Source organism: Haliaeetus albicilla, chromosome 1, assembly GCF_947461875.1.
Source record: "Haliaeetus albicilla chromosome 1, bHalAlb1.1, whole genome shotgun sequence".
Classification (NCBI taxonomy): domain Eukaryota; kingdom Metazoa; phylum Chordata; class Aves; order Accipitriformes; family Accipitridae; genus Haliaeetus; species Haliaeetus albicilla.
In genome coordinates this window covers 64,875,986-64,900,804 of record NC_091483.1, presented here as the reverse complement: position 1 = coordinate 64,900,804, position 24,819 = coordinate 64,875,986, and the positions used below count along the sequence as shown (strand labels likewise).

General features: G+C 42.0%; 2 protein-coding genes across 5 annotated transcripts in view; one reads left to right on the top strand and one right to left on the bottom strand.

Moving 5' to 3' along the window:
- The window catches only part of SEL1L3 (SEL1L family member 3), a 36,998-nt gene extending 20,473 nt beyond the window's left edge, over positions 1-16,525 (bottom strand). Inside the window, exons 1-10 of one of the 2 annotated variants that reach the window (XM_069792281.1) lie at positions 16,302-16,525; positions 11,477-12,044; positions 9,796-9,922; positions 6,821-6,942; positions 5,308-5,423; positions 3,658-3,713; positions 2,541-2,673; positions 1,814-1,946; positions 930-1,076; positions 297-508 (exon numbers count right to left, since the gene is read on the bottom strand). In XM_069792281.1, the coding sequence (XP_069648382.1) occupies positions 297-508; positions 930-1,076; positions 1,814-1,946; positions 2,541-2,673; positions 3,658-3,713; positions 5,308-5,423; positions 6,821-6,942; positions 9,796-9,922; positions 11,477-12,044; positions 16,302-16,391 (1,704 nt within the window). In that variant the 5' untranslated portion in view covers positions 16,392-16,525. Of the gene's footprint in view, positions 1-296; positions 509-929; positions 1,077-1,813; positions 1,947-2,540; positions 2,674-3,657; positions 3,714-5,307; positions 5,424-6,820; positions 6,943-9,795; positions 9,923-11,476; positions 12,045-12,429; positions 15,782-16,301 lie in introns of those variants that run through there. The other variant, XM_069792288.1, reaches the window with a different exon arrangement.
- A 26-nt stretch (positions 16,526-16,551) lies between these two features.
- On the top strand, positions 16,552-23,047 carry SMIM20 (small integral membrane protein 20). Of its 3 annotated transcripts, XR_011326199.1 has the most exons (4): positions 16,552-17,255; positions 19,344-19,450; positions 21,127-21,183; positions 22,516-23,047. XR_011326199.1 is itself a non-coding variant. In XM_069792366.1 (3 exons), the coding sequence occupies exons 1-3, from the start codon at positions 17,147-17,149 to the stop codon at positions 22,551-22,553; spliced, it is 231 nt and encodes a 76-aa protein (XP_069648467.1). In that variant the 5' UTR covers positions 16,857-17,146; the 3' UTR covers positions 22,554-23,047. The 3 variants fall into 3 exon arrangements, 2 of the variants coding, with proteins under 2 accessions (XP_069648467.1, XP_069648475.1); XM_069792366.1 differs by lacking the exon at positions 19,344-19,450 and having other exon boundaries at positions 16,857-17,255; positions 21,100-21,183; XM_069792374.1 differs by lacking the exon at positions 19,344-19,450 and having other exon boundaries at positions 17,052-17,255.
- The last annotated feature ends 1,772 nt before the right edge of the window (positions 23,048-24,819 follow it).

Sequence of the window (24,819 nt, the reverse complement as noted above, 5' to 3'; positions counted from 1 at the left end):
AAAGCAGTATGTTCCATGCTGTTCACTTTACCACCATTTTTAGGTCTTACTGAATCATTGATTTCCTTGTTCTGGATGAGCAGGATAAAGATTCCCACTATCAGGACTTCATAAAGATGTCACTGCCATCAGGCTATTTAGGAGAAGCTGTATTGGGGAATCCCTTCAACAACAGCCTGGATCTGGAGGCCATTTCACATTATTAAATTTAATTGATCATAAATTCATCCCATTTCTAAATTGCCTTTAAAGGTAATTAATTTCACAGACATAACCAAACATATTAAATATACTACCTTTGTACGATCCACAGACACACCGAGCCCTGTTTCGAATATAACTGCAAGGAAATAGGAAGCCTTATGGTATCCACAACAACTGGAATCCACCAAGAGAGGGACAGAGGAGCCCATATTGCTGAGGCCATCGGCACTGGACAAACCCTTTGCAACCTTCTCAAATATCCTCCGTCCAACTTCTAGAACTGTGTCACTTCCATTTTCTAACACTAAAAATAAAACATAGGATGCACAACTATTGCAAGAGTTAAAATTAGGAACCAATTTCTCCTCCTTAATTTAATGGGACTAAGACAGATTCTGTTATTTCTCATGCTGAATGGTAGTCTCAATGCAGATAACCAAAATTCCTAGAGATACAAGGTACTATTGAATAGGAAGGGTGAATAAAAATCCAAAAGACCATCTCAAAGTAGCTAACCACTAAAAACATACGGATATCTCTATTTCCTTCTACATAATAAGCCATCCTTCATTTGCAGCACAACATATAAGCCACATAACGCTCCTTTACTATGTTAGCTGATATGAAAAAAAGATGTATTAAGCATGAACTGAAGTCAAAGCATACTAACTTACATGACATATATTGTGGCATTTTTTAAGAACAATAAAATAAAATATGATTACCATCTGAAGCACTGAAATCCATCTCTTGTAAGAGTTTGAACAAAGTGTGGTACTTTTCCCTGAGCTCTTGACCCCACATGAAGGCATCACATTTGGATTTTTCTCCATATTTGTAAATCAACTCCAAATAATAGTTTTCATAGTAACCTAGAGAAAAAACATATTTAAGGCATGAGAGCTGACTTGGCTGATTTTTTAAAAAGCTTCTGGTAGAAAAAAAGATGTTTCTAGGGTAAACTAAAAATTCACAGACAAGATGAGCACATACTTAACACAAAGTAGTGCTAAAAACTCACAGAGCTAGCACAACCCACTTACATAAAATTTCTTCTACTCTCTTCCAGACTCTGGTCACAATGCATGCAATCAAATTCTAATTGGAAACATAAGCTAGTTTTCAGCACACATCTAAGATATGTTAATCTTCTTTCACTAAAGCGGTTGCTTTGGTATAAAGCTTCAATTACTGCACATTAGGCAACTGTGGCAGAGCCATTCTACCAAAACCCACCCATTTTTGGGAAACGGCTTAAAATATATGTGCCTTTAGGGTCACTTGGGAATAAAACGGAAGAAAGGCATTGAATAGCTTACATGTAAGCTTGAAAGTGTTTCTTTGTCCCTTTATGCACCTGTCTTATTAGAGAAGAAATATCAAGAACATGATTTAAGTTTGTATTCCATGGCACAAAAGTCTTCGCAGGGACAAAACCACAGTTTTAGCTACCAGTAACAAGGCTAAACTCTTCAAATTGCCTTTTTTCTTATTATGGCTGAATTTAAGTTTACTTTTGATGATTGTTATCCAGATTCTGGTAAAAGGAAAGAAAACAGGTCTCCAAAGATGACAGTTTAAAATTCGTATCTCATAGATCAACACTTACAATTTCTTAGCGCTTTTTCGCCTTGCCTTACAATATATCTGTACTCATAAACTATTTCTTGAATGTCCATACATCTCTCGTAGTAGAGTTCAATTTGTTCCACTGTTTCTTTGTCATGAAGAGGGTTAGAAATCTATAAAAAGGCAAGTGATGGATAAATGGCATCTACAGTATCTGTTGTCTATGCTTGGCTAAAAAGAAGTGTTGTAGGCAAATAACAAAAGGAAACAGACTGTTTACTACAATCAGCTTATCTGGCACATCATGTTAATGTGCCAGACGACCTGATGCTGGCCACAAAAGGCTATGACTTTAAACCAGTTGCCATAATCCAAGAAACCATGGATGAACTTCCAAAATTGACCAAGCTTATGTGACTTTTACCACCAATTTCAACAAAACCATAAATTAATCAAATGCGTTCAATACTGTATCATCAAAAACTCTGTGAAACATAGCAATACTGAAAATAAGTCCTTCCTTAAATACAGATTTACGAACATTACTTTACGTACTCACTTCTAGAAGTCTTATCTTTTAGCATTTGAAGTAGTAACTAACATTCCTAGATTTCAACAGAAAATTATCATATTTTGGTTATATATTCCCAACTATTATGCTTCATAGGAAGTTTATCACCAGGTAAGAGCTTCAGTTAAAAAACCATAATATACAGACATAGCTGGCTGCTAATATTTAAACACTTCCAAATACTGCTTTTGTTCACCTGTTCTGTTTCCAACACGTTGAGACGGTAGTATTTCACAGGTCCAAAGAATGCTTCAATACCATTTACATATCCACTGCCTCCAAGAACAAAGTATCCAGCAGTGTCATCGTAATAGAAATCTTCCCTAAAACTTGAGAACATGAAAGAGAAGTAAGCTGGCTATCAAGAGGTACTACGAAAGAAAAAAAGAAATTTGTACCTCAGAATTTCTGTAACTGACATCTTAAACTCATTGCCAGTATCTTTTTCTTTTCTCATCTGCTTACTCTCAAAATCTACTCTGCAATGTAGTGTGATAAATTCTGGAGTAAATTTAACAAAACCCTTGTCTGCAAACGTATTAAACCAGCAGGATGTTTTATTTTTCTGACCTGCAGGTATCTTCTGGTGTTTTATGCATCATTATAGAACCTCAAAGATTTCAGTTCCACCTCTCCCTTGCACTTTTCTAAAATTGGCATATGAAAATTTAAGTTATCTGTCTCTTATGGTTACTATCTACAAATTTACAATTTCTGGTTTGTAAACCATAGCGGAGAAGGAACAACACTGAAGTCTGCCATGCAATTTACTGTTATAGTATCCATATTAAAAGTTTTTTATTTAATTATTTGCACAAGAAAGAGTGAATCTTAAATTACAGTGAAAGAGAACAATTAAAGATCCATTTTTAAAAATTACTCAGTTGCTTAGAATAAAGGATAGAGCAAGAATATTTTGGTAGAAATTTTGCTCTCTACCTAAGCAAAGCAGATAGCAATTTCACCTGTGAAATCCTAGCTCTCTCTCAGCAAAAGCAAAACTTCCCTTGACTTCAGTAAGGCCAAGATTTCATTTGAAGACTGATCCTAATGCCACTGACTTTCATACTCTAGTACTAAATCATGCAGCATGTTAACTCAACTAGCTCATGGCATTAACAAAACTATTCAGCTCATGCTCAATGCAAGCACAGTAATGTAAACTGTTTTTGAAAGCAGAGAGTGGATAAAGACCACAGACATTTTGAAAATCATTTGGAATCTCAGTTACAAACTTGTGCTCTCCTTCTCCCATTTTCCATATGTGAACACATACACAAATACTACTCAACAAAGGGAAAAACGCTGCTTACGTAAAAGACTGATGATGATGTCTTTTCAAATTCTTCCCAACAGTGCTTACTTCTACCTAAAAGAACACAAAATATTAATTACAATAAATAAAATATTACAAGGTACATTTATTAAGCCATTTCAACACATAGTTCAGAAAATTACAGCTGCAGCTTGTTGCATCTCCTCTGCACTAAAGAGGATAGTGTCACGTATCCGATGTATGTCAGAAGAATATAATGGAAAGCATTGACACTGGTCTGTCCTGGCCAACCATTAGCAACGAAAAATAGCAAAAATAGCACAGATGTTGCCTACTTCAGCTATCATTCCTGTGTTCTGTTACAAGACATCTGTACTTTGCTGAAGCATTTATTCTTCCAAAGTGTGAAAGGCTGTTTTGCTTTTATATAGCAGAGATGCTAAATGAAAAGAATATTGATCTCCTCAAGAAATTGCAGCTTACAGGTAAGGAATGGCCATAAAGCTAATGTAACAGGCCATGATTTTAAAAAATCTCAGTTCAGCTCCTACTGCTACAGGAGATGTACTTTCAGTAGACTTGCAGTGCCAGAATGGTTAAAGGAATTCAGATGCCCAAGAGGAAGACAAAATAAGATTTTTCTACATGTTGGCATTGTAAAAAGTTGCCTAAGGACTCACAAAACAACCCTGCAAAATTTTCTCAAGTGCCTAGGTATTTTTAGGGATTCATCTGCATCTTCAGATGCTTTTAAAATCTGGCTCTTAATTTTCTGATGCCTCAATTTCCCAACTTTCCCTAATTTATATAGTTTGTCTCAGATCATGCTGGACTAAATGTATCTAAATCAATGGAAGTGAAATAATCATAGAATCATTCAGGTTGGAAAAGACCTTTAAGATCATCGAGTGCAACTGTAAACCTAACACTGCCAAGTCCACCACTAAACCATGTCCCTAAGTGCCACAGTTGAGAAATGGAAGACTAAGCTTTTCATTATTTTCACACCCTAATATCTTAATAGCTGAAGGTTCAGACAAGAACTTGGGCATTTTCAGAGCTGCTTTTGGAAGGTTTTGTGAAAAAACAATTGTGATTTGTTAAAATGTAAATTACGTATTTAATCTACTACAGAGAGATACTGCAATATTCTTCTGTCTTTTAATGGTAGTCAATCCTATGCCACTTCATCAAATACGCAAAACTTGGGAACTGCACATGCCTCCTGTTAGCTAACACATCCAGGCAAGAGGCATGCTACTGTACAGAAGCAGAAACACTTAAATTTTCATATCAGAATAGTAAAAACACCTAAGCCTCCAAGTGCAAAGTCCCTCAGAGTTATTCACACCATGTAACTTAAAGTACCTAGATATGGTATCTATGCCAAGAGTCGTGGTTGCCTGTACAGTCAATAAAGTCTCTGGAGAGCAGCTCTGCACCAAGATAGCCACTGAATACACAGTAATTCTAGGCTCTTATCTTAAGCATCTAAGTTGATTTCCCAAAGTCAGATGGCCTGGACACCCCCAGACAATTTCTATTTTTAGATTTTTCATTCTTTTGCTATGTGAGCATGTACAAATTACAGTATTTCTCTCAGTCTCACCTATTAAGGGGTTTGTCAGAGGCATAATCAAATTAGACAAATCTCAGCCTTGATCCTGTAATTCAGTAGCACGCATACCTGTCCACCCTTAAAAGAGAGATCCAGTCGAAACCACTGCTTCAGAGGAAGGCTAAAGCTAGTTTTCACTGCAAGGTCATCTCCTCTCATGAGGTGCATCTGAATATGTACATAACCTGACAGAGCAACAAAGGAAGAAAAAGGAAATAAGCACCACAGAAATATCAACATATGGGCTTCCCTAATGTATTATTCACAGTGATCCTCTCTTCTTCATCTTCTTCATCACCAGCAGAGATCTGGGCACTTGCCAAGCCATACATCAGCTCTTGCAGAATCCCAGGGAAATGTGCTCCACATTTCAGTTACATGTCTCGCATCCTAATGTCCAGGCTCCCACATGAAACCGCAGACTCAGAAACAACTGTCTGAGGGATAAACACACCTAACACAAGGCAAACAGGGAGGGTGCCAGAGTTGGTCTCAAACAACAGAAAGGAGACGTGACTTGCAGCAAACAGCAGAGGGGGACAGCAGGCAATGGTATCTACTCAACACTCAAGTGCCAGCACGTGAGAGTGCCATGATCAAATACAAGATGCCTCTACCCTCCACTACTCGGACCTGCAGAAGCTAGACTCATGGTCTGAGATCTTAAGATCAGAACAGGGTATTATGATAATCTAGTCTAACACTGAAGATAAAACTGGCCCTAAAACCTCTCCAAGCAAATCTCATATCAAGCTGCTAACTTCCAGCTGAGCTGCCATTTTTGTTTGTTCTTCAAAGAAAAGCATCCAGTTTATAATGGATAGATTTAATTATCTACACTGGTTACAAGACAGAGAAAATGGAAATAGCAAAAATAACAAGAGAGCAAAAGATTAGTTGTGAAACTTGCAAAGAAGGGGAAAAAATGTAATGTCTTATGAGAAAGCCAGGTGTGCACTTTTAAAACTCTGCATACTTACTTCCTCTGTGAGCCTGCCAGCCAGCCCCCAGCTGCTGAATTTCATTCTCTATCAGAGGCTGGAGACATCTTCTGGCAGAATGTTTCTCTACTGCAAGTGTTGCTAGACTCAGACAGTGCTACCTCTTAACTCTTTTTTGAATCAGGGAAATTGACAGTGCTTCCTGAACACTGCAATATAGGCAAGACCTTGAATCATTTGGACTTTTTCTGAGGCTATTTCAAATTTTCAAGTGCTATGTATATAAGAATTGAGAACAATATTAAAACAATACTTCAGTACTAAGCACAAAGGTTGTTCATTGAGATAAGACTGTTTAATCCCAGTGTATGTTCCTGACGTGTAAGTTCAGTATATTCTCCTGACAAAGCAGACATTTTCTGAAGTTAGCCAAGACTAGATGCTACGCAATTACTTCTCAGTTTTAGCCTATTAATTTAGTAGCTACTTTCCTATTTAGACACTATAGTTAAAAAGAAGCATTTTCCAAGGGATCAGTTTCACAAAATAGGTCTGATAGTATATTTATAAATGTTATTCCTAGGCACAGATCTATAAAGACTATATTAGACCCCTTCTAGGCCGTGAATAATATCCCTTACCTTCCTCATTTAGAAATACAGCAGGAGTACTATACATTTCTTTCAGATCAATAAAATAGAGTATACCACACAGATCCTTTTCACAGTGATGGTGTAAATATAGCCAGATTGAAACGGTGAACCTGCATGAGCAAAAATAAACAAGAAAATCCAATCCTGATGAGAAATCTCCCTATATAATTTGAAAAGCAAGCATTTCACTTTAATTTAGCAAACCTGTTTCACACATGTAATCTTCAGAACAGAACACATCCTCTGCACTGAAAACCTTCAGAGCAACAGTACTTAAGACTCTTGGATCTGTGATCTCCTTTTAACCACGCACTTTTGTGGTAACAACATCAGAGGAGAGTAAGGGAGTGTTATCTGAATCAACTCCAGAATGCTGGGTCAGAGCTACTGCCAGATCCCACATCAACAGGGAACTGAAAACACGACCGAGACAACTTGGAGCCAACCTCCCACTTGCAGGCTACAGTACAAAATCCCCAAATGCATGGTCTTGCAATCTTGACTGTGGAAGCCAGTAAAAACTAAGCTCTGTCTCCTATACTAAATGCCAACTGTGCAAATGTGCTTGGGAGAAGCAGTTAAAAACGAATCCAGCCTCTGGGTAGTACAGATAGGTATGAATAGCTGTCACAGAGCTATCACAGGCTAAATAAAGGTAGAGCCTGTGCAAACTATGGAGCAGTGCAAAATAAAAACCTGAAGACCCGACAACACCATCTACTTAGAAATTTCTGCACAAAGCTGGCTGAGGCACTAAAAGCAGCATTTATACCACAGTATATAATTTTAAGGAGTTCCTCTGTGCCAGACTAAATCTGCTTCAGTGCTCTTAAACAGAAACTTGGCCACTTATTTCCGTAACATTTCCATAGCAGTTAGGCCAATGCTGAACGCCTTTGAAAACCGCACCTCCAATGTACAACCCAGCAAAGCATTATGATTATTATCATCTGTGATAGTTTTCTTTTCTTAGTGACTTTCAGAAGGAGGTATGATTTGTTTTTTTTATTTCTATAATTAAGAAAAAAATGCCAGTATTTTTTTATAATACTTTAGAATTGGGTCAGCTTGCCTTATTTCTCCCTCAAGAAGTTGCTGAACATAGACTACCTTGTATCTATTTCTAAACTAAAGCAATATAGATCTGAAGGCCTGCTCTCCTGCTTCAAAATATATGCAAGGGTGGTGAAGTTTTCCCTAACAGAGTCCATACTTTAAATACCTAATAACACCATATCCTCCCAGAGATGGTATATGGGTGAGGTAGAAGGCTTTGTAAATCACAGTCACTTGTTTATTGATTGTTATGACCTACAGGCAAACGCTGTGCTTCCAGAAATACTGCTTATGTTTATATATCGCTCTTTTCATCTTTCATCTCTGGCAACATAGAAAATTTAAATGCCGTAGTCTCCATTTAATCCTTGATTGCCAGTCTGAGCACATAACTGTTCTGGACAAATGTTTTGGGACAGAGTTTGGGACAGTGCTGACTCATTTCACATCCCCCATTGCTGCAGAATGCCGTACTGCGGGAGTAGTCCCTTACAGTCCCAGCCCATCCCTGCTGCAGCAAGTCCGCTGGTAGCTACCTCAAATGACAGCTGTCTATCTCCAGACTTCTTTCCTTACAAATCACTGACTGAAGTCAAACGAGTAACTTCAGTTAGATCCATCTGCTTCTGTTGGCCTTTAGGTGCAGCGGCGAACCACCGCTCACATACAGAGAGCTGAAGGAAAACTCTTCCTCTTCTTAACAGAGCTACCCCAGGCTGTCACGCAACTGCAACACACAGGCAATGCTTTATGTTAACGTTGGAGACACCACCCGAAGGCAAGAGAGGGTGGAACTGCATGGAGCAGGTAAAGAGCTGCATAAATTCATGCCGTATATTCTCAACCAGAGCCTGAGTGCCTCAGTGCCAGAAGAAGAATGCAACCGTGCTGGTAAGCAAAGGGCAGCAGGCTGTGCAAACCAGGCTGTCACCCATCCTGAAGAGGCCAGGAGCTAAAAATTGCTCTGTACTTGTGACTTCAGAGCTACAGTTTGAGGGCTAGTAATTCGTATGCAACCTGTGCTATCTGGCAAGTCTTCCTTGGCACTCTTCTTGTGGTCACAGGCCAAACACAAACCAGCAGGCAAGTTCCAGTTCCTGCGAACATTTCCTATTTCTGTAATAACGTTGCCGGGGTAACAGCATCTGGTGGAAGAGAGATATATTTATATATCTCTCCATATACCTTCTCCTCTAAAGTTGCAAAATATGACTGAAGAGTTGTGACAGTTTTGGGAAAGGGGAGAAGAGTAGAGAAAGATGATCTTCCCAGAGTGATTCCTCTGTAACTAAAGAGTGTGCAGGGGCTAAATGGTTTTACTCCTGTCCAACTAGGAGAGTCTACACAGCGATGGTGGAAGGAAATAGTGTAAGCTCAAGCTGGAAGACTTATCTAGGCAGGGGACTCTATCACTAAGGGCATGTCAGCTGCAAAATAAACTAGAGTGTGAACTCAGAGGGAAAAAGCTGCTCCTCACTGCTTGCCCTTGCAAGAAACCCTACTCCGCACTTCGTCTGCAAACGACGTTTGAAATGCAGATCTCTTTGTAATGCAGAAAACCACAAGGTAGCTAGCTAGTCATGAGACAGCAGTCTGATCACAACAGCACATAACAGCTAACTTACCCTCCTAACTGTACCTACCCAGCTCAGTTACACCTACTATTGGTATCTCTTACACAGCACTGCACTAACATGTGCTGTAAGTATCTTTCTGAGGTTCAGCTTAATCCTCTCTAAAACTGAAATCAGAGAACAGAAGGAACTGCTGGCTAGTTTCCTTTTGAGCCTCTTCTCAAATTAGAAGGCAGTATTCCTTTAATTTGTGGTATAGCCTAAGAGTTTTAGTACATTCTACAGCCTTCAATCACCATTTATAGTCCGCTTCAACTATTTGCCTATACTTACATGGGATAATCAATCTGATGTTGTCTGACTGTCTCAAGTTCTCTGTTTTCAAATTGTTCAAATTTCTTCACGATTCCTGTTTTCTCCCCACTGGAAGCATATATAAAGTTGAGAATCTGGACACCATCTGCAAAATACAATCTTTCTTAATCTGCCAGGCAACAAGCATTGATAACTAATTAATTAGCTCACACTGGTACAGTCAAACATTTGAATCACACAACAGATTAAAAATTAACACAAACTTTCAATAAGTCCTTAAACACAAGTTCACTTGCTGTTATTAAATACATAACAGTCTTGGACCAAATAACCCATGGAAATTGAAATGGAGTCTACTTCCAGCTGGTATTAGAAGCAGGGAAAGAACAAACTAATTTAAATCTGAGATACTTAAAGAACCAGTTAGCAAGGAAGAAATCTTCATTTATGTTATTCGCTTAAATTTCATTGTATCTTTGGTTATGCTTATGTGACATTACTCCACAGCTCTTGGACTTGCTCTCCATATTCAGCTCTCCAGTTTATACTGTATGTATGGATAGATACCAATTCTGTTCCGAACTGATATGCATAATCCTGTAATAAATCTGATAAAGCTCCCCCTGCTAAGAAACAGGAAAAAGATCAAGGCCATGACGTGTCATCAGCTTTTTTAGAAAAAACCCAGAAACAAAACAAAACAAAAACCAAAAAAACCCAAACCCCAAGCAATTTGTTACAAGCTTATTTTAAAAAATAAATTTGAATGTTATTTCCTCCTATTTCTTACCATTTTCATCTATAATATAATTAGATAACACATAAAATATTTCACACTGTTGTGTGAAATTCAGAAAGCCCTGAAGGAAGCAACATTGCTTCCCTGTTCATCTTCAGAGCATTTACATGCCAATGTTGTGAAAATAAATGACACAAATACCATTATGGGATTTTCTAGGAGACAACCCTTTAGAAGCAAATAACGTTTTTCCTTTTAGGTTCTGCTTTGAATATATATTGAGAACAAAAAGAATTGTCAGCAGGTAAAGGTAGAGATAGGCAGACAAAAAAAATTAGAACAGGGAAAAATTCTAGAAAGCAAAGTTGTGAGTTTCAATAATTTATACAGTCGGCAAGACACAATTTTTTATTTAAAACTATTAATTTTTAAAACAAAAGTGCTTGTCCATAATGGTTTTTGGGGAAAAAAAAGTAGTACTATAAAGTTTACTGCACTATAAAGACTAAAAAATATGTTTCTGAGTGTGTGGCCATCATCTTAAGGAGAAGTAGACTACATGTGGGAGAATTATGTATGAAAGAACTGCAGGATGGACCCTGAAATAACACAGTAAGGGACTGAACAACTCTTTCTGAAGACAAAGGAATGATGTTCACCAACCTCAGTGGGTTTTAAATAAAGTTGTTTGAATACACTCAGGAAACAGAAAGCCATGCTGCTACAAATCTCCATGCTGGCTGTGATGAAACAAGCCAGCTCTGAAGGACATGATGGCTTCGGTCATTTGCAACCCTAACCCCACAGTTATGAAGCTTACATATTGAACAATATTTGCCAAGTAAATCATTCTACATAACATTTACTATTTACTAAAGGTATGCACTTTTTAACAGCTTACCAAAGATGTTATTTGGGTCCCATTAGTTTCCTTGGGGAAAAAAGTGACATTATACCTACCACTTTCATGAGGGCACTGAGGTATCCTGTTTGCCTGGAGCATCCACAAATAGTCAGCACCCCACTGAAGACAAACTTTGTGGTCCTTATATGGGCGTTCAAAAGGTGGAACTGCTTCCAAAAAAGTGTAATTCTTGGCAACTGCATCCTGGTAGTCTTCATTCTGCTCAACATCATAGCTGCTAACTGATTTGTGACTAAGCCATGCATATAATATCACACTGTGCACTATTATTGAGTTTCTGATGATATAATCATCTCTGTAAACCATGATGCTCGGAAATTTCAAATGTACTTGTCGAGTTCTGCTAACATAAAGGTTCTTCTCATCCTTCCATCTCCTTCTATACACTGGTACACCAGTCCTGAACTCGGAGGAAGCTACTGCTTCCAAGTTGATGATACAAGGCTTAGAACATAAATACTGAACTGAAACCTCAGAATTGTTAAGAACTTTCTTTTCTAAAACGTTTAAATGAATAAAGTCCACATAATCCATGTTTTGTTCAAACTGTGGAGTAACTGCCGTTGTCCGTAATGTCTCCTTTCCAAAGGATGGCGCAAAATTCTGGAAAAAAACCCCCAAACACAAAACACGTTAACTGGAGGATCTAAATTTACATGATTTACTAAAATACTTGCAGCAATAACAGAACAATGCACAAGCAAAAGGTTTATATACCATACTTGAACTCCAAAATACCAGGATTCTTTCACACAGCAAGTAGATGCAGATTACTGGAGAGCAACCATCAAGGTTTTAAGGGTAACTCCCCTAAATCAAATTCTCAAAGTTACACATGCTTCTACAAACAAACCGTATTTACAGGGTGTATTGTATCCTTCGCCCCTTCCGCAAGTGGATTCCGGTCTAAGATACTGACTTACACGTCATGCTATTTACACATGCTCCTAGGATCGATCAGGCCTAAAGAGTATATACTAAAACGTACCGGCATTTATTCATCATGTTGTTGTTCACTAGTACTGCCGCAGCCTGATGTTTCTGTATCTTCCTGTAAAGTTAGCTAATTGTGTTACCTCTTGGGCAGGTACCTGAAGGGCAGAGCAACAACTAAGGCAGCTCACAATGGTTTCCTGAGAATGAACTAATGTTCATGAAGTATTTAGGAACTTATTATTGAAATGTTCGTATCCTGAAGACAGACTTAAAAATCTGAGGAGCAAGACCAGCAGGCAGCATTTGCTCAGCTTTTGCTCTCCACAGCTATGAACATTATAATATACTTTGAGAGTGAGTGCTTGGACATACACCAGGATTATCCTCCATGCTGAAGTTCTTGTCTCTAAGGCTTCAAACAGCTTCTTTCCTTTCTGCTCTGCAGTCAGCGTCCGGCTTGATGCACTGCCAAGGATACTGAGGATTACTCTGCTCAGCAGGCCAGCCACCAGCACGGCACTTCTGCCAGGTCCCCTGATCCGTTTAAAATATTCAGAATTGTCACTTAGGATTACCAGGGAAGCTGGTCATTAAGACTGCTTAAAATGAGAAGTTCTGTCTTGGGTGACTTCTAACTTTGCTAAGCTTAACAAATCGAACTGAAATTTATCTTGGATATCTATCTTGGATTGATGGCTTTCTCACTGTGATTCTCAAAATATTTAAAAGCTTTGGCCAAGTCATTAGTACATTTCTAATTATTGGAATTATGTGCTGTGCACCTGGAGGACAAGACCTAGCCCACGACCAATATGGGATCAGTGAAAGTCCCTAATGATAAACTATTTCGCTTTTTATTTCTTAAGAATACACTGACACTCCTTGAGAGCTACACTGAAAAAACATCAAGTCAGCAAAACCTGTGAAGGTGTAAATATTAGGAAAAGTCAGAATTTAAGTTCACCTATACTACTTCCTTGTTCCTATAGATGAGGATTTTTGATTTAACTATGTGACTAAATGCTATTTTTCCCCCGGATCCCTGCCTCCTTAAGGGCACAAAAGAGCTCTAGGGTTGCAAGTGGAACAGAACTGTGCATAGAGGACAATATTTACCACAAAATCTTGACTTTATTTAAGGTAGAAGCTGGAAGACATAACTGAATGAGGGAACTTTTGGATGAAAAAGCTGGATATTGCTAGCAGCTGGGTAATTCTAGATAACCAGATTTATTTAGTGTTCCTAGGTCTTTCTGAACTTGTCACTTAAACCACTTTCATCAAGAACAAGCGAGTGCTCCTTATCTTCTTATGTCAACAAGAGAAACTGGAAGCCAGATGTGCAGTGACGCTGAACACTCATAAACATGTGTGTGCACACCAAGATACACACTTTGAACAAATAAAATGCCATAAAAATGCGAAACACTCCACAATGTCAGTATCTAGGCTTTTTACAACAGGTAGTCTCTTCACAGTGACAGCCTTCCTCTCTGCCTCATTTCCCATTCGAGAAAATGGATATTGTAAAAATGTTACTGACGGGGCTAAGAAAGGAATAGCAATAGGAGGCTGGCGTCCATTGGAAAAGTTACCACCATATCATGTAATAACACACATGCACAAATACTGATATAAAAATTGACAAGAGAATGTTGACTTTAATACTAATTTGAGTATCTTTCAGAGCTTGACTTGGCAAAGATACCATTCTTTTACGTCTCCTACATAATTCTTCTTTGGTTATAGATACCTCTAAAAGCATTAAAAGCACATCACAGCAACCACAAATTATTCTAAGTCTCTTCTACTTGATGGTTATCATTCATATTTCTTACATATTTTTTTATCTTACAATAAAAAGTACTCGTAAACAGCTTAATCCTTGTGATACGGGGGCTGTGTCATGAGGAAGATGGTAATATATTATGAAAGCAATGCCACGTGGTTATCGCAAAATGTAGAAGTCTGCTTTGGAGTGTCTACCTGCTATTGTGGTACCACTGCGTGCTTACCACATACGCACATTTACTGTCAAAATACACACAGCCAGCTCTCAATTTTCTCAGGGGTTTATTCAATACAAATATATGGGAGCTGGCCTCCAGCAAAGATGGCCTGCGTCTGGCACAGTTTGTTAGCAAAGATGGAGCAGTGTATGAATGTGGCCATCTGACTTCCAGTGAATGGCAGAAATTTTGTGGTGGGGATCCCAAGGTTGTAAAGTCTGCAACCCAAAGCCAGTTCTGTGTAGAACAAACTCCATGATGCTCCTAGACCACTTGAGCACGATGTACCGTGACTGCTGATGCATAAGGTTAGCTTCAGCCGTGCTGGTCTTACTGCCTTTCCATTAGTACCTGTTCTGCTAAATGGCTCCCACAGAGTTACTCGAGAAACTTTTATTTGTATTCTTTGGTGCCTGGGCATTAGTTGAGACATGTGCTGAAAAAAATGCATGAAGCATGTTTGGGTCTGCTGTTATACCACACCTAACAAACCCTTCAGGAGGCTCATCCCGTAAGGAACACGGTGCAGAGACCCCTGAGCGACCCCGCACCGATGCAGCCGTGGCAGAGACCGCAGACCGTAAACTCTTCCAGACCACGGCTGAGTCTCTGTTACCACTTGGTTGCCTCTACACGGTGCTCCCCAGCGCGCTGCATGGCATGCGTATTACCTAAACGTTCCTACTCAGTGAGGAACCCTAGTTCTTCCCTCCCCATTATCTCAGACAAGGCAGAGTTAATTGTGCATCATCTCTGACTACAGAGCGCGAGGATGAAAGGATTACACAATGAGCGCGATTATGAGATTTAAATATAAGAGTTTCCCAGCACAGTAAAGAGGCCAGCTATGCTGGATTCAAAACGTTACCATAAACTAGGCAGAGTGCAACAAGAAAGACACAGAGGCTTCATTGTGTGGGGCAACCTAGCCACAAAAGCTGTATAAGTTTTTTTTCTTGATCTTTTTCTTAAAACCTGCTGAATCTGAAGGAGTTAGCCCAAGTCACCCCATCAGATGTTGGGATAAAAATCACTGTGGGAGGCCATCACAACGATTGGTAGGAAAGTGAAAATTTTCAGTAGTGTAATTACAGAAACGATGAGAAACTGCTCCTTCACTCACTGGAGTAAGATGTCAGCAGGACTCTCCCCCAGTTCACTCCCGCAGAAATTCCACATGACCCCATACAACTGCACCTGTTTGCACAAAGTCTGAAGATAACCGTAGTCCTCTACCTGCGAACGCCTGCCACGTCATGCTAGATTTTAAGAGGTGTGAAAAGGAGGCACGCCAAGTCTGCTCCCAGTCAGCACCAATATCGTACGGGCGTACAAAGACTTCAACGGGGGTTTGTGTTCAGCAGCATAAAAGAGTAAAAGTGGCTTAGCAGATGCCCCTGAAACGCAGTTGTTTCCGTAAGCCGGTGCGGCACCACGGTCACACGTGCATCTGTAAGCAGACGCCAGAGGCGAACCCCCCCCCCCCCCCTTCTTTCAAGCCCAGAAATTTAACGCCGCCTCGGACAGAAAGCCTTCTAGCGCTTCCATTTAACGACCTGACGCTCCCCAGCTCGGAAGGCAGCGTAACCCCGGGGGCTGCAGAGGGGGGCGCCGGGCCAGGCGCACAACGGGCGGGCTGCCTCCGAGAGGCGGCCGCGGCCCCCCCGCGCACCCCCGCTCCGGGCCGCGGCCGGGGGCTGCGCCTCCCTCTCCGCCCTCCGCTCGCCACCTGCGGCCCCGCACCGGCCCGGCCGAGCGCGGAGCACCGCCGCGAAGCCGCGGGGTGCCGGGCAGCCCCCGCCCGCGGGGCTCGGCGCTCACCCGGGGGCCGCCGCCCGGCCCGGGCCCTCGCCGCGGCCACCGCGGCGGGCAGGGCCGGGGTCCGGGGGCAGGTGCGGGGCCGGCCGCCACTCACCGTGAGGAGGAGGAGGAGGAGGAGCAGGAGCAGGAGCAGAGGGGGGCGGCGGCGGCGGGGCACGGCGCGGGGCTCAGCCGGGGACCGCATAGCTGCCGCGGGCGACGGCGCTGCCCAGCGCGGCCGGCCCCGCCGACGCGGATGCGGCAGATCCGGCTTCCTGGAGGAGGGGCCGCCGCCCGGGCAGGGCAAGCGCCGCGCCGGGCCCCGCAGGTGCGGAGGGGAGGGGAAGGCGCGGAGGGGCCGGGCCGCGCCCGGAGCCCGAGAGCCCGCCGGCCGTGCTGTGAGGCGCCCCGCAGCGCCCCCGCGCACACGCCGGTACAACAGGCACCGGGCGGCGTCCCGGGAGCGGCGGCACCCCGGCGCAGGGCCGCCTCCTCCCTCCTTCCCTCTCGGCGGCAGCGTCGCTCGGGGGCTCCGCGGCGGCTCCCCCCGCCCTCGTCCCCACCCTCACGGCTCGGCTCGGCGCTGCGCTGCCAGCAGCGGCTCCCCGGTGCCGCTGGCGGGCGACGCGCGGCCGCGGGGTGGCTTGAGGGCGGTGAGGCGGGACGGCGCCTCCTCACAGCTGCCGCGAGGGGCGCGGCGAGCGCCGGGGCTGCCCGGGAGGTGCCGCCGCTCGCCCGCTCTAGGCGTGACACGACGAGGCGCGGCGGGCGCGTACCGGCGCCGCGGCGCGCCGCGCCGGAGGGGCGCCGGCACCCGCACCCGGCTGTGTCCCGCCGGCCCGCGCGGGGGCGCCGTCCGCCGCCGGGCCGGGAGTCCGCCGCCGGTGCCTCACCGCCCCGCTTCCGGTGTGTGCCGGAAGCGGGAGCCGCCTAGCTTCCGGGTTGCGGCCGCCGGCGGCGATGGCGGGGCTGTCGCGCACGCTCGGCATCTTCGGCGGCTTCGTGGCCGTGGTGGGGGCGGCCTTTTACCCCATCTACTTCCGGCCGCTGCTGCTGCCGGAGGAGTACAGTGAGTCCCTGCACGGGGCGGGGGGGGGGGGGCGAGGCGGGCAGCGGGCCGGGGTCCGGCCGTGAGCCGGTGTGTGCCCCGGCCGGGCTGCGAGGGCGGGAACGCAGGCGTGCCCGGGCTGAGGGAGTGCTGGGGGCTGCCGCCGGGTGAGCAACTCCCGAGAGGCTTCCTGGTCGCCTGAGAGACACTTAAAGAAAAAAAAAAAAAAAGTACTATTCTTGGTTCAACTTACTGGCCAGCATGTGATGAAGAACACCCATTAGCTGTTCTCTGAAGTGATTGAGAGGATTGAGATGCAGTTGAAAAAGTTATGATCGGAGGGCTGGAGCACCTCTCCTGTGAAGACAGGCTGAGACAGTTGGGGTTGTTCAGCGTGGAGAAGAGAAGGCTCCGGGGACACCTTAGAGCAGCCTTCCAGGACCTAAAGGGGGCCTGCAGGAAAGCTGGGGAGGGACTTTTTACAAGGGCATGTAGTGATAGGACAAGGGGTAATGGCTTTAAACTGAAAGAGGGCAGATGTAAGGAAGAAATTTTTTATGATGAGGGTGGTGAAACCCTGGCAGAGGTTGCCCAGAGAGGTGGTAGATGCCCCATCCCTGGAAACATTCAAGGTCAGGCTGGACGGGGCTCTGAGCAACCTGATCTAGTTGAAGGTGCCCCTGCTCATGACAGGGGGGTTGGACTAGATGACCTTTAAAGGTCCCTTCCAACCGAAACTGTTCTATGATTCTCCAAGTTGTTTGAGTTATGTTTTCCAGCTGTAGCTGAAAAGTTCAACTTAAAATGTGTTCAATAGAGCCTTTACTGATTGCGATGATTTGCTAGAGCTGGTCTCAGTCTGCAGAGTTTTCTCTGAAAATGGCTGCTGAAGAAAACCCCACTTTCCTGCCAGAAATACAGAAAACCTGCCAAAGCCTGTGACTGACTCTAACCAGGGAGCTGTTGAGCACTCGAAGGCACTGAAGCTTTGGGTGCAAGGCCTTGGAGGCTGCAGGCCACGGGCACGGTAGAGGGAGGACCTACAACTACTCTTGACCTTATGTTAACTGCCACCGAAGGAAGTGGGGAGAAGTTCTGGTGTAACCAGCCTCATCCCCTCGCTTTAACTTTTACAAAACTAAGCAAGCTGTTGGCAATAACCTGAAGATGCATGTGGTTAATCTGCTGAGACAGCTGAAGAGATTTCTGGGAAGAAAAAAAAAAGCAAAAGGGTAACAAACTTATTGATCTTCTTGGAGGGACTTTAGCCTTGCATCAAAGCTGAAGTAAAATTTAACTTGTAAGCGAGTTTTTATTTAAGGAAGCTGTATTTGTGAAATTGGAAACTGCCCACAAAGAGAGGTTTTATACTCTGTGTTCCCATTTAAAAACCTTATTCTTAATTAATTTCTGCTTATGGTGCACTTTCCAAAAATATAATATTAGAAGTGTCACTCAGCATTCAGGAAAGGACGGAAGTAGTGGACAATGTCCTCTTTTATACTTGTGAATTACATGAGCAAATGTTCCCTAGCAGGTTAGGGATTTTTTTAATCTCTATTTAGCGCATAAAATCAGTGATGCACAGTTAGCAAGTGCTTAAACTTGCTATTTAATATCTGATTCTAAACTTTACCTATTGCGTGCTGCTCAAACTCTCCTTTGATCTCACCTTTATTAATTTCCTATGTGCTTTTCTCGATGCTCATTGCTGCAGTATGAGAGAAGCACAAGCATTCGTTGTCATAATGCTTTAGACAAGAATGTGGAATTTCACCGTTATGGTACTTGAACAGAAGTATTTTAACCTTTGGGGTACAAAGGATTTGATTTTTCAGAGTACAGTCTAGTAAGCTGTATGACAACCTCTGTAGAAGCTCACACCACCCATTGGCTTGAGCTGTGGGCGAATACTCAGTATTTCTGCATTTTGGGATGCTGGGTCTGAAGCTGGATATTTGGATTAGCATCACGTGGTAATCCTGCAAAAGGCAAGAATGGATTTTAGTTCTCTGGAGTGACATTCAACTATGTAAATATGAAATGCTATCTTTTCTTTCTTCAATCTTGTTTTTCTTGTGTGTATCGCCCAAATTCTACACAAATGAGGCACATTATGTTCAGGAAGAAGACTTTTCTGCACGATTCTTACACATCTTCAGAGGAGTTCCTAGCAGTTTAACAAATAAAATGGAAGATACTTGGAAAAACTGTAGGTAATCAAATTGTTAATATGAACCTTAAATTGTGCACGCAGGGGTTTGACTTAATTTCATACAGAAGTACTATCATTTTGTAGGTTTTTAGTACCTCAGTTTATGGCCTTGATGTTTTTAATATTTTCCTGTCTGTAACTAGCTTTAAAAAAAGACTGTTTCCACATATGAAACACATAGTTCAGTGGTAGTATTGAAACTTTGAAGTCTTCACCATGGACCTCTTCCACTTGGATTAATTAAAACAGTGGGTTGACAGCTGCTATTTGTACTGATAATGGGGCATTTTTACAGTCGATTTTGTGATTTTGCTGAACTGTGAGACTCAGTTCCTTCCCCATCTTAGGAGGTAGCTGTCCTCTCATCAAGACTGACTCTTCCTCATTGTCCTTTTTTTGGCTTAGTTGTTTTCCAAGTTGTTTCCAGGCCCCACACCAGTCTGCCTATTGACTGGTCTGTGTCCTATTTCCATATTTTTCATCTGTTACTTCTCTGCACTGGTTTCTTTGCCTGACCAGTTAACAGCTCTTTCTGTTCACCCCAGGTGTGTTCCCAGACCTCTCAGATTGAGTCTCATTTTGGTCTCTGCCTCTCTTCCGATCTTAGTCTCCACCTATGACTAAATATCCTTCTCCTCCATGTCCTACAATAAGTCTGATTCCTTGCCCTAATTTATTCTGTTTTCCCTGTCTGGGTTTTGTACCCTTTCCTTTGAAATTAGACAGTTCCCTGAGATTTTGTCTGCCAAAAAGGATAGAATGGCAATTACCGTGCTCAGTGAACAGAAATGGAGAAGCTGGATCTGCCTCTAGTGCTTGCCCCCTTGCAGGTAGAATCAATTATTGTGATATGCCTGCTAGTCCCCAGTAGTATTAGGCTTGTTCCTAGACAGCCTAATAACATGTAATGCTTGTGCATTCTCAGTGACATAGGATGCTGAAAAGTTTCAGTTCTAAGGTGAGCTTAGTTCTGAGTTTCCCCTGAGAATGTGCACCCTACAATTTTTTAAAGGCTTAAAAAGTTCAGTGGTATGGGCAAAAGGCTAATCCAGCTGAGCTTTGACTTCCTGCTTGAAAGTACCACAGTGGTGAAGTGCTTAACTGGAAGGGAAAATAAAGGAGGGGCATTTAATAAGGGGAAATAATAGTTTTGGCCATTTCTCTTCTTGGAAGCGGTTGAATCTTTCAAACAAAAACGAAAGCCTAAGACCGGCCCATTGTGTGGAAAAATATCCCACCGATACTTAATTTCACAAAGTTTACAAGCAATAATTTTGTAGATGCTATCATGAAAGGTACTTGTGATAAGATACAAGATCTTTCAAGGCCTGAAAATGGGGATTACTGATGTTGAGCATATGAGTGATAGCTCCTAAAAGTACTAGGCATTTCTTAAGTGATGGGATCATGGTGGGTATTTTGGCATCTTTTATTAAAAACAGTAGTCATTACCTTAAGATTATTATCTTACTGTTTGTAGTCTCTCAAAGCAGACTAGCTGTTAGATTCTCAGTGAAGTGTGAATACTATATTCACATTGTGTAGGTGGATACTCACCAGAATTTTACTGTGTAGCATCCAGAATTAATAAAATTTTCAATATTATTTTATTGGGTCCAGTCAAGATGTCTGGTATTTACTTTTTTTTAGTAACCTCCTTTCTGTTCTGTTTTCCAGAGAAAGAACAGTCAATAAACCGAGCTGGTATTGTTCAAGAGGATATTCAGCCTGCAGGTATACTTGATTCGTGTGTTTGCATTGATTGTTTTAAAGACATTCTTGAAATAAGACCTAAATATTTATATGGATTTAAATAATATAGTGAAGAATACATTCAAAGAATACATGTATAATAAAACTTAACCATGAAAATATTTTTTTCAGGCTAGTTCTTCACTTGAAAATTATGGATTTAATGAAGCTTGTCTTAAATTGACTTAACCGGCCAAATAAGTTGCAGAGATACTGTTATCTTGACACTTTCTTAAATAGATGCCAATTTCCACACCAGAAATTAACTTCTGAACCAGCTCAGAGCAAACAAGAACCGTGGGTGGGCTGAGCTGTAGCTGTAAAGAACACACTATTGCACCCTGTTTTTGTGGAATACTGCTTTACAACTCAGCTGAAACACAATTTTATGAGCACTTTGTCAGCACCTTCCAGCCTCATGGGTGGAGGGATAAGGCAGAAATCCACTAGACATAAAGGAAAATTTGGAATGTGGTGCTAGTAGCTTTTTGATCCCTGCCGTTGCCAGTAGAAACTGTAGAAAAGTATATGAGGGGAGTAAAGTAAAAGCGTGGCAGATTATCCTTGATAGTTCATTGTTTCATAGGTAATGGAACTGGCTATTGATTATGCAAGGTTGGCACTTCTCGTTCAAAGAGATGAGAGTGCTTGTCTTGATGAAACAGTTCATATCTCAGTATGTTAAACGGTAATGTATTCCTGTTTTTAGAAAAGCCTAACATCAGCAGCAGGGGAAAACCGAATAGGATTCACGCCATGTCCTTACTACACATACCAGTTAAATCATCAGTGCAGGGCTTACTTTCCAGGAAAGTGGTGAAATGCTGAAGTGAAGTAGGAAGGGTATTGTGAAATAGAAGTGTGGTAAACCTGACTTCTTTTATTAAACATTAAAGAGGACTGGACTGGCTCATTAATCCAAGATGCAGGTACATGATGACCAGTTCTCCTCAGTATAACTTTTTCATCTAAATTTAACTGCTGATGAGAAGTTATGAGATCCACTAGTTGAAAGTGAAATCTAGACAAATTCAAGGGCAAGATGCAATTCTAGATGGTTGTTCCAACAATATTAGAACACCCTATCTGTGGATTTGATAGATTTTTGCATTACCTGAAGCTTAAGATCAAGATAAGGTTGTCTTTCTAAATGTTTTTGCAAGCTTAAGCAGAGTTGTGAGTTTGGTGCGGAAATTGTTAGGTTCTTTCATTGTTTCGTACACAAGGCTGGAGTAGCAGACCCATTTTTAAAAGTTTTTTCTTTCTCCAACAGTCTAGTTATGAACTGCTGGTATTCTCATATTTGATTTGTAGGGTTAAAAGTGTGGTCTGATCCATTTGGAAGAAAGTAATGTTGGCGGCTGGGTGTGTTGCAAGGCAAAACTGAAGATGGACATCTTCAGCTGTTTCTTCTTTCACTGAAGTGTGTCTTTGGGTGTCGCTGGAGAAGAATTCTGAATATGCTATGTGGGCACGTGAGGAGCAACAACAAAGGCTACTGGTTGGAATCCCAAGAGATAAAAACATGCTAGTTTTGACAGAGGATGCTGGGGTGTAGCACAGAGACTGTTAGAGAGCTGAATGATTCCTGAGTTTAGAAGTGAAATATTTATTTTCTTGAGAAAAAGGAAGAGGAATTTTTTTTTTTGTTAATCTGTAAACACTTGTAGAATAAATTATGAGTGGAATAAATCATGCAGACTGCTGCAGTTTTCTCCCTAGTTTGAGAATTACTTTTTGTGGTTTTATTATGAAAACTTGATAGAAGTATATACTGAGAGAGATCAGTGCAGAAAATATAACAAGGTGAGTGTAAATTTGTATATTAAAATGTCTTCCTTTTAAACCAATGTGTACTTTTTTTCATTTGTTTTGCAAGTAGGTGTGGCAGGTTAACCTTGGCCAGGTGCCCACCCAGCCACTCTCTCACTCCTGCTCCTCAACAGGACGGGGGAAGAAAACAGGGTGACAAAGCTCATGGGTCTGGATAAACACAGGGAGATTGCTTACCAGTTGCTGTTGCAGGCAAAACAGACTCAACTTGGGGAAAACTAATATAGTTTTTTATTGCCAAACTAGATTTGGATGGTAAGAAACAAAAATTAAAGTAACATCTTCCTACTGCTTCCCTTTTTCCAGAATCAACTTCACTCCTGACTCCTCTGTTTTTTCCTCCCCCCGAGTCCCCTGAGTGGTGGATGGGGGGTTACAGTCAGTTTGTAACAGTTCTTCTTCTGCTCCTTCCTCCTCATACTTTTCCCCTGCTCCTGTGTGGGCTCTTCATGAGCTGCAATTCCTTCAGGAAATACCCAGCTGGTCTGGTGTAGGCTTCTCCCCAGGCCACGGTGTGGTTATCTGCTCCAGCGTGGTCTTCTCCATGGGCTGCAGGGGAATATCTGCCTAGAGCACCTCCTCCCTTGCCTTCTTTTCTGACTTTGGTGTTCATACTGCTGTTCCTCACTTTTTTCCCCTCATTCCTCTGCTTGTCTGGTGTTTTCACAAAGGTGCCACCCAGGTGGCTGCTAGGCTGAGCTGTGTCTAGCAGTGGGTCCTTTGTGGAGCCAGCTGGAACTGTCTGGCTGGCATGGGGCAACTCCTGCAGCCCATCTTCCTTGCTGCCAAAACCTTGACCGTACGCCTGATACAGGAGGTTAACACTAAATGTTAGGCTAGAAAAGCAGATACTTTAAAGAATCTTTTTTAAAAGGCATTTTTTCATGGTGAGCGTAATGATCATTAGAACAGGCGAGTAAAGGATTGCCCCTACTGAAAATCTTTACCCAGATTGGGTATCTGTCTTAATAATAGGTTCTGAATAAACTACGTGTTTTCAGATTTCAAAGGAAAGAAACAGTCTATAATCTATAGTTACAGTCTATAACCTAACCAATACTGTTCTTGAGTACAGGTGTAGCATGTACATTTAACTTGAATGTACTATCTTCTTTTCTTGGTCTATTTTTAGCACTTCATTATGGTACATAACATTTTAAAGACCATTGCAGGATCGTATGTGTTATGAAGAATGTATGTGCAGTGAGTATTATTTATAAAGTCAGCAGATGTTAGTTTGGGGTTTTTTTGCGGACATCATGCAGTTTTATTAAGAAGACAGATGAAAGACTCGATGTTTACAGTGTTCTTTTCCAAACCTCCATTCTGTTACTTGTTACTCCTTTTCTACCTGTCCTTGTCATTCCCCTCCCACTCAGACACAACTTTCCTGTTCTGAGTTTTGGTTGGTTTTTTTTTAGTCTCCTACTATCACTGTAAGCATTACAATTTTTTTGGTTTTCTTGCTGGGAAAATGTGACGATATTTTATACCTTTCAGTTGTCAGGTGATTTCACATGATAGCTGAAGCCAGAGAGAGTGTACGCATTCACTGCAGGGATGTTGACAGAAGTTGCATTACATAGCACAGAGCAACACTGTCACAAAGCTAATTCAGTGTTTGCTGGGAAAGGAAGAATCAATTCAACTGAAGAACAAAGAGGTTTTTATCACTTAAACCTTTCTTCAGTGAGACTGTGGAAATGAAGGAGCCTTGTTTTTTGTTGTCTTGAACGAAACGTTGTACTGATGCATCAGACATTTTCACCAAAGTTGTTTTGTCTA

Bases quoted from the DNA above. Each gene is read 5' to 3' on its own strand.
- SMIM20 (XM_069792366.1), top strand. From the start codon at position 17,147: ATGGCGGGGCTGTCGCGCACGCTCGGCATCTTCGGCGGCTTCGTGGCC. The intron at 17,256-21,099 runs GTGAGTCCCTGC...ACTTTTTTTTAG, and splicing joins GCTGCTGCCGGAGGAGTACA to TAACCTCCTTTCTGTTCTGT. The intron at 21,184-22,515 runs GTATACTTGATT...TTTGATTTGTAG, and splicing joins AGAGGATATTCAGCCTGCAG to GGTTAAAAGTGTGGTCTGAT.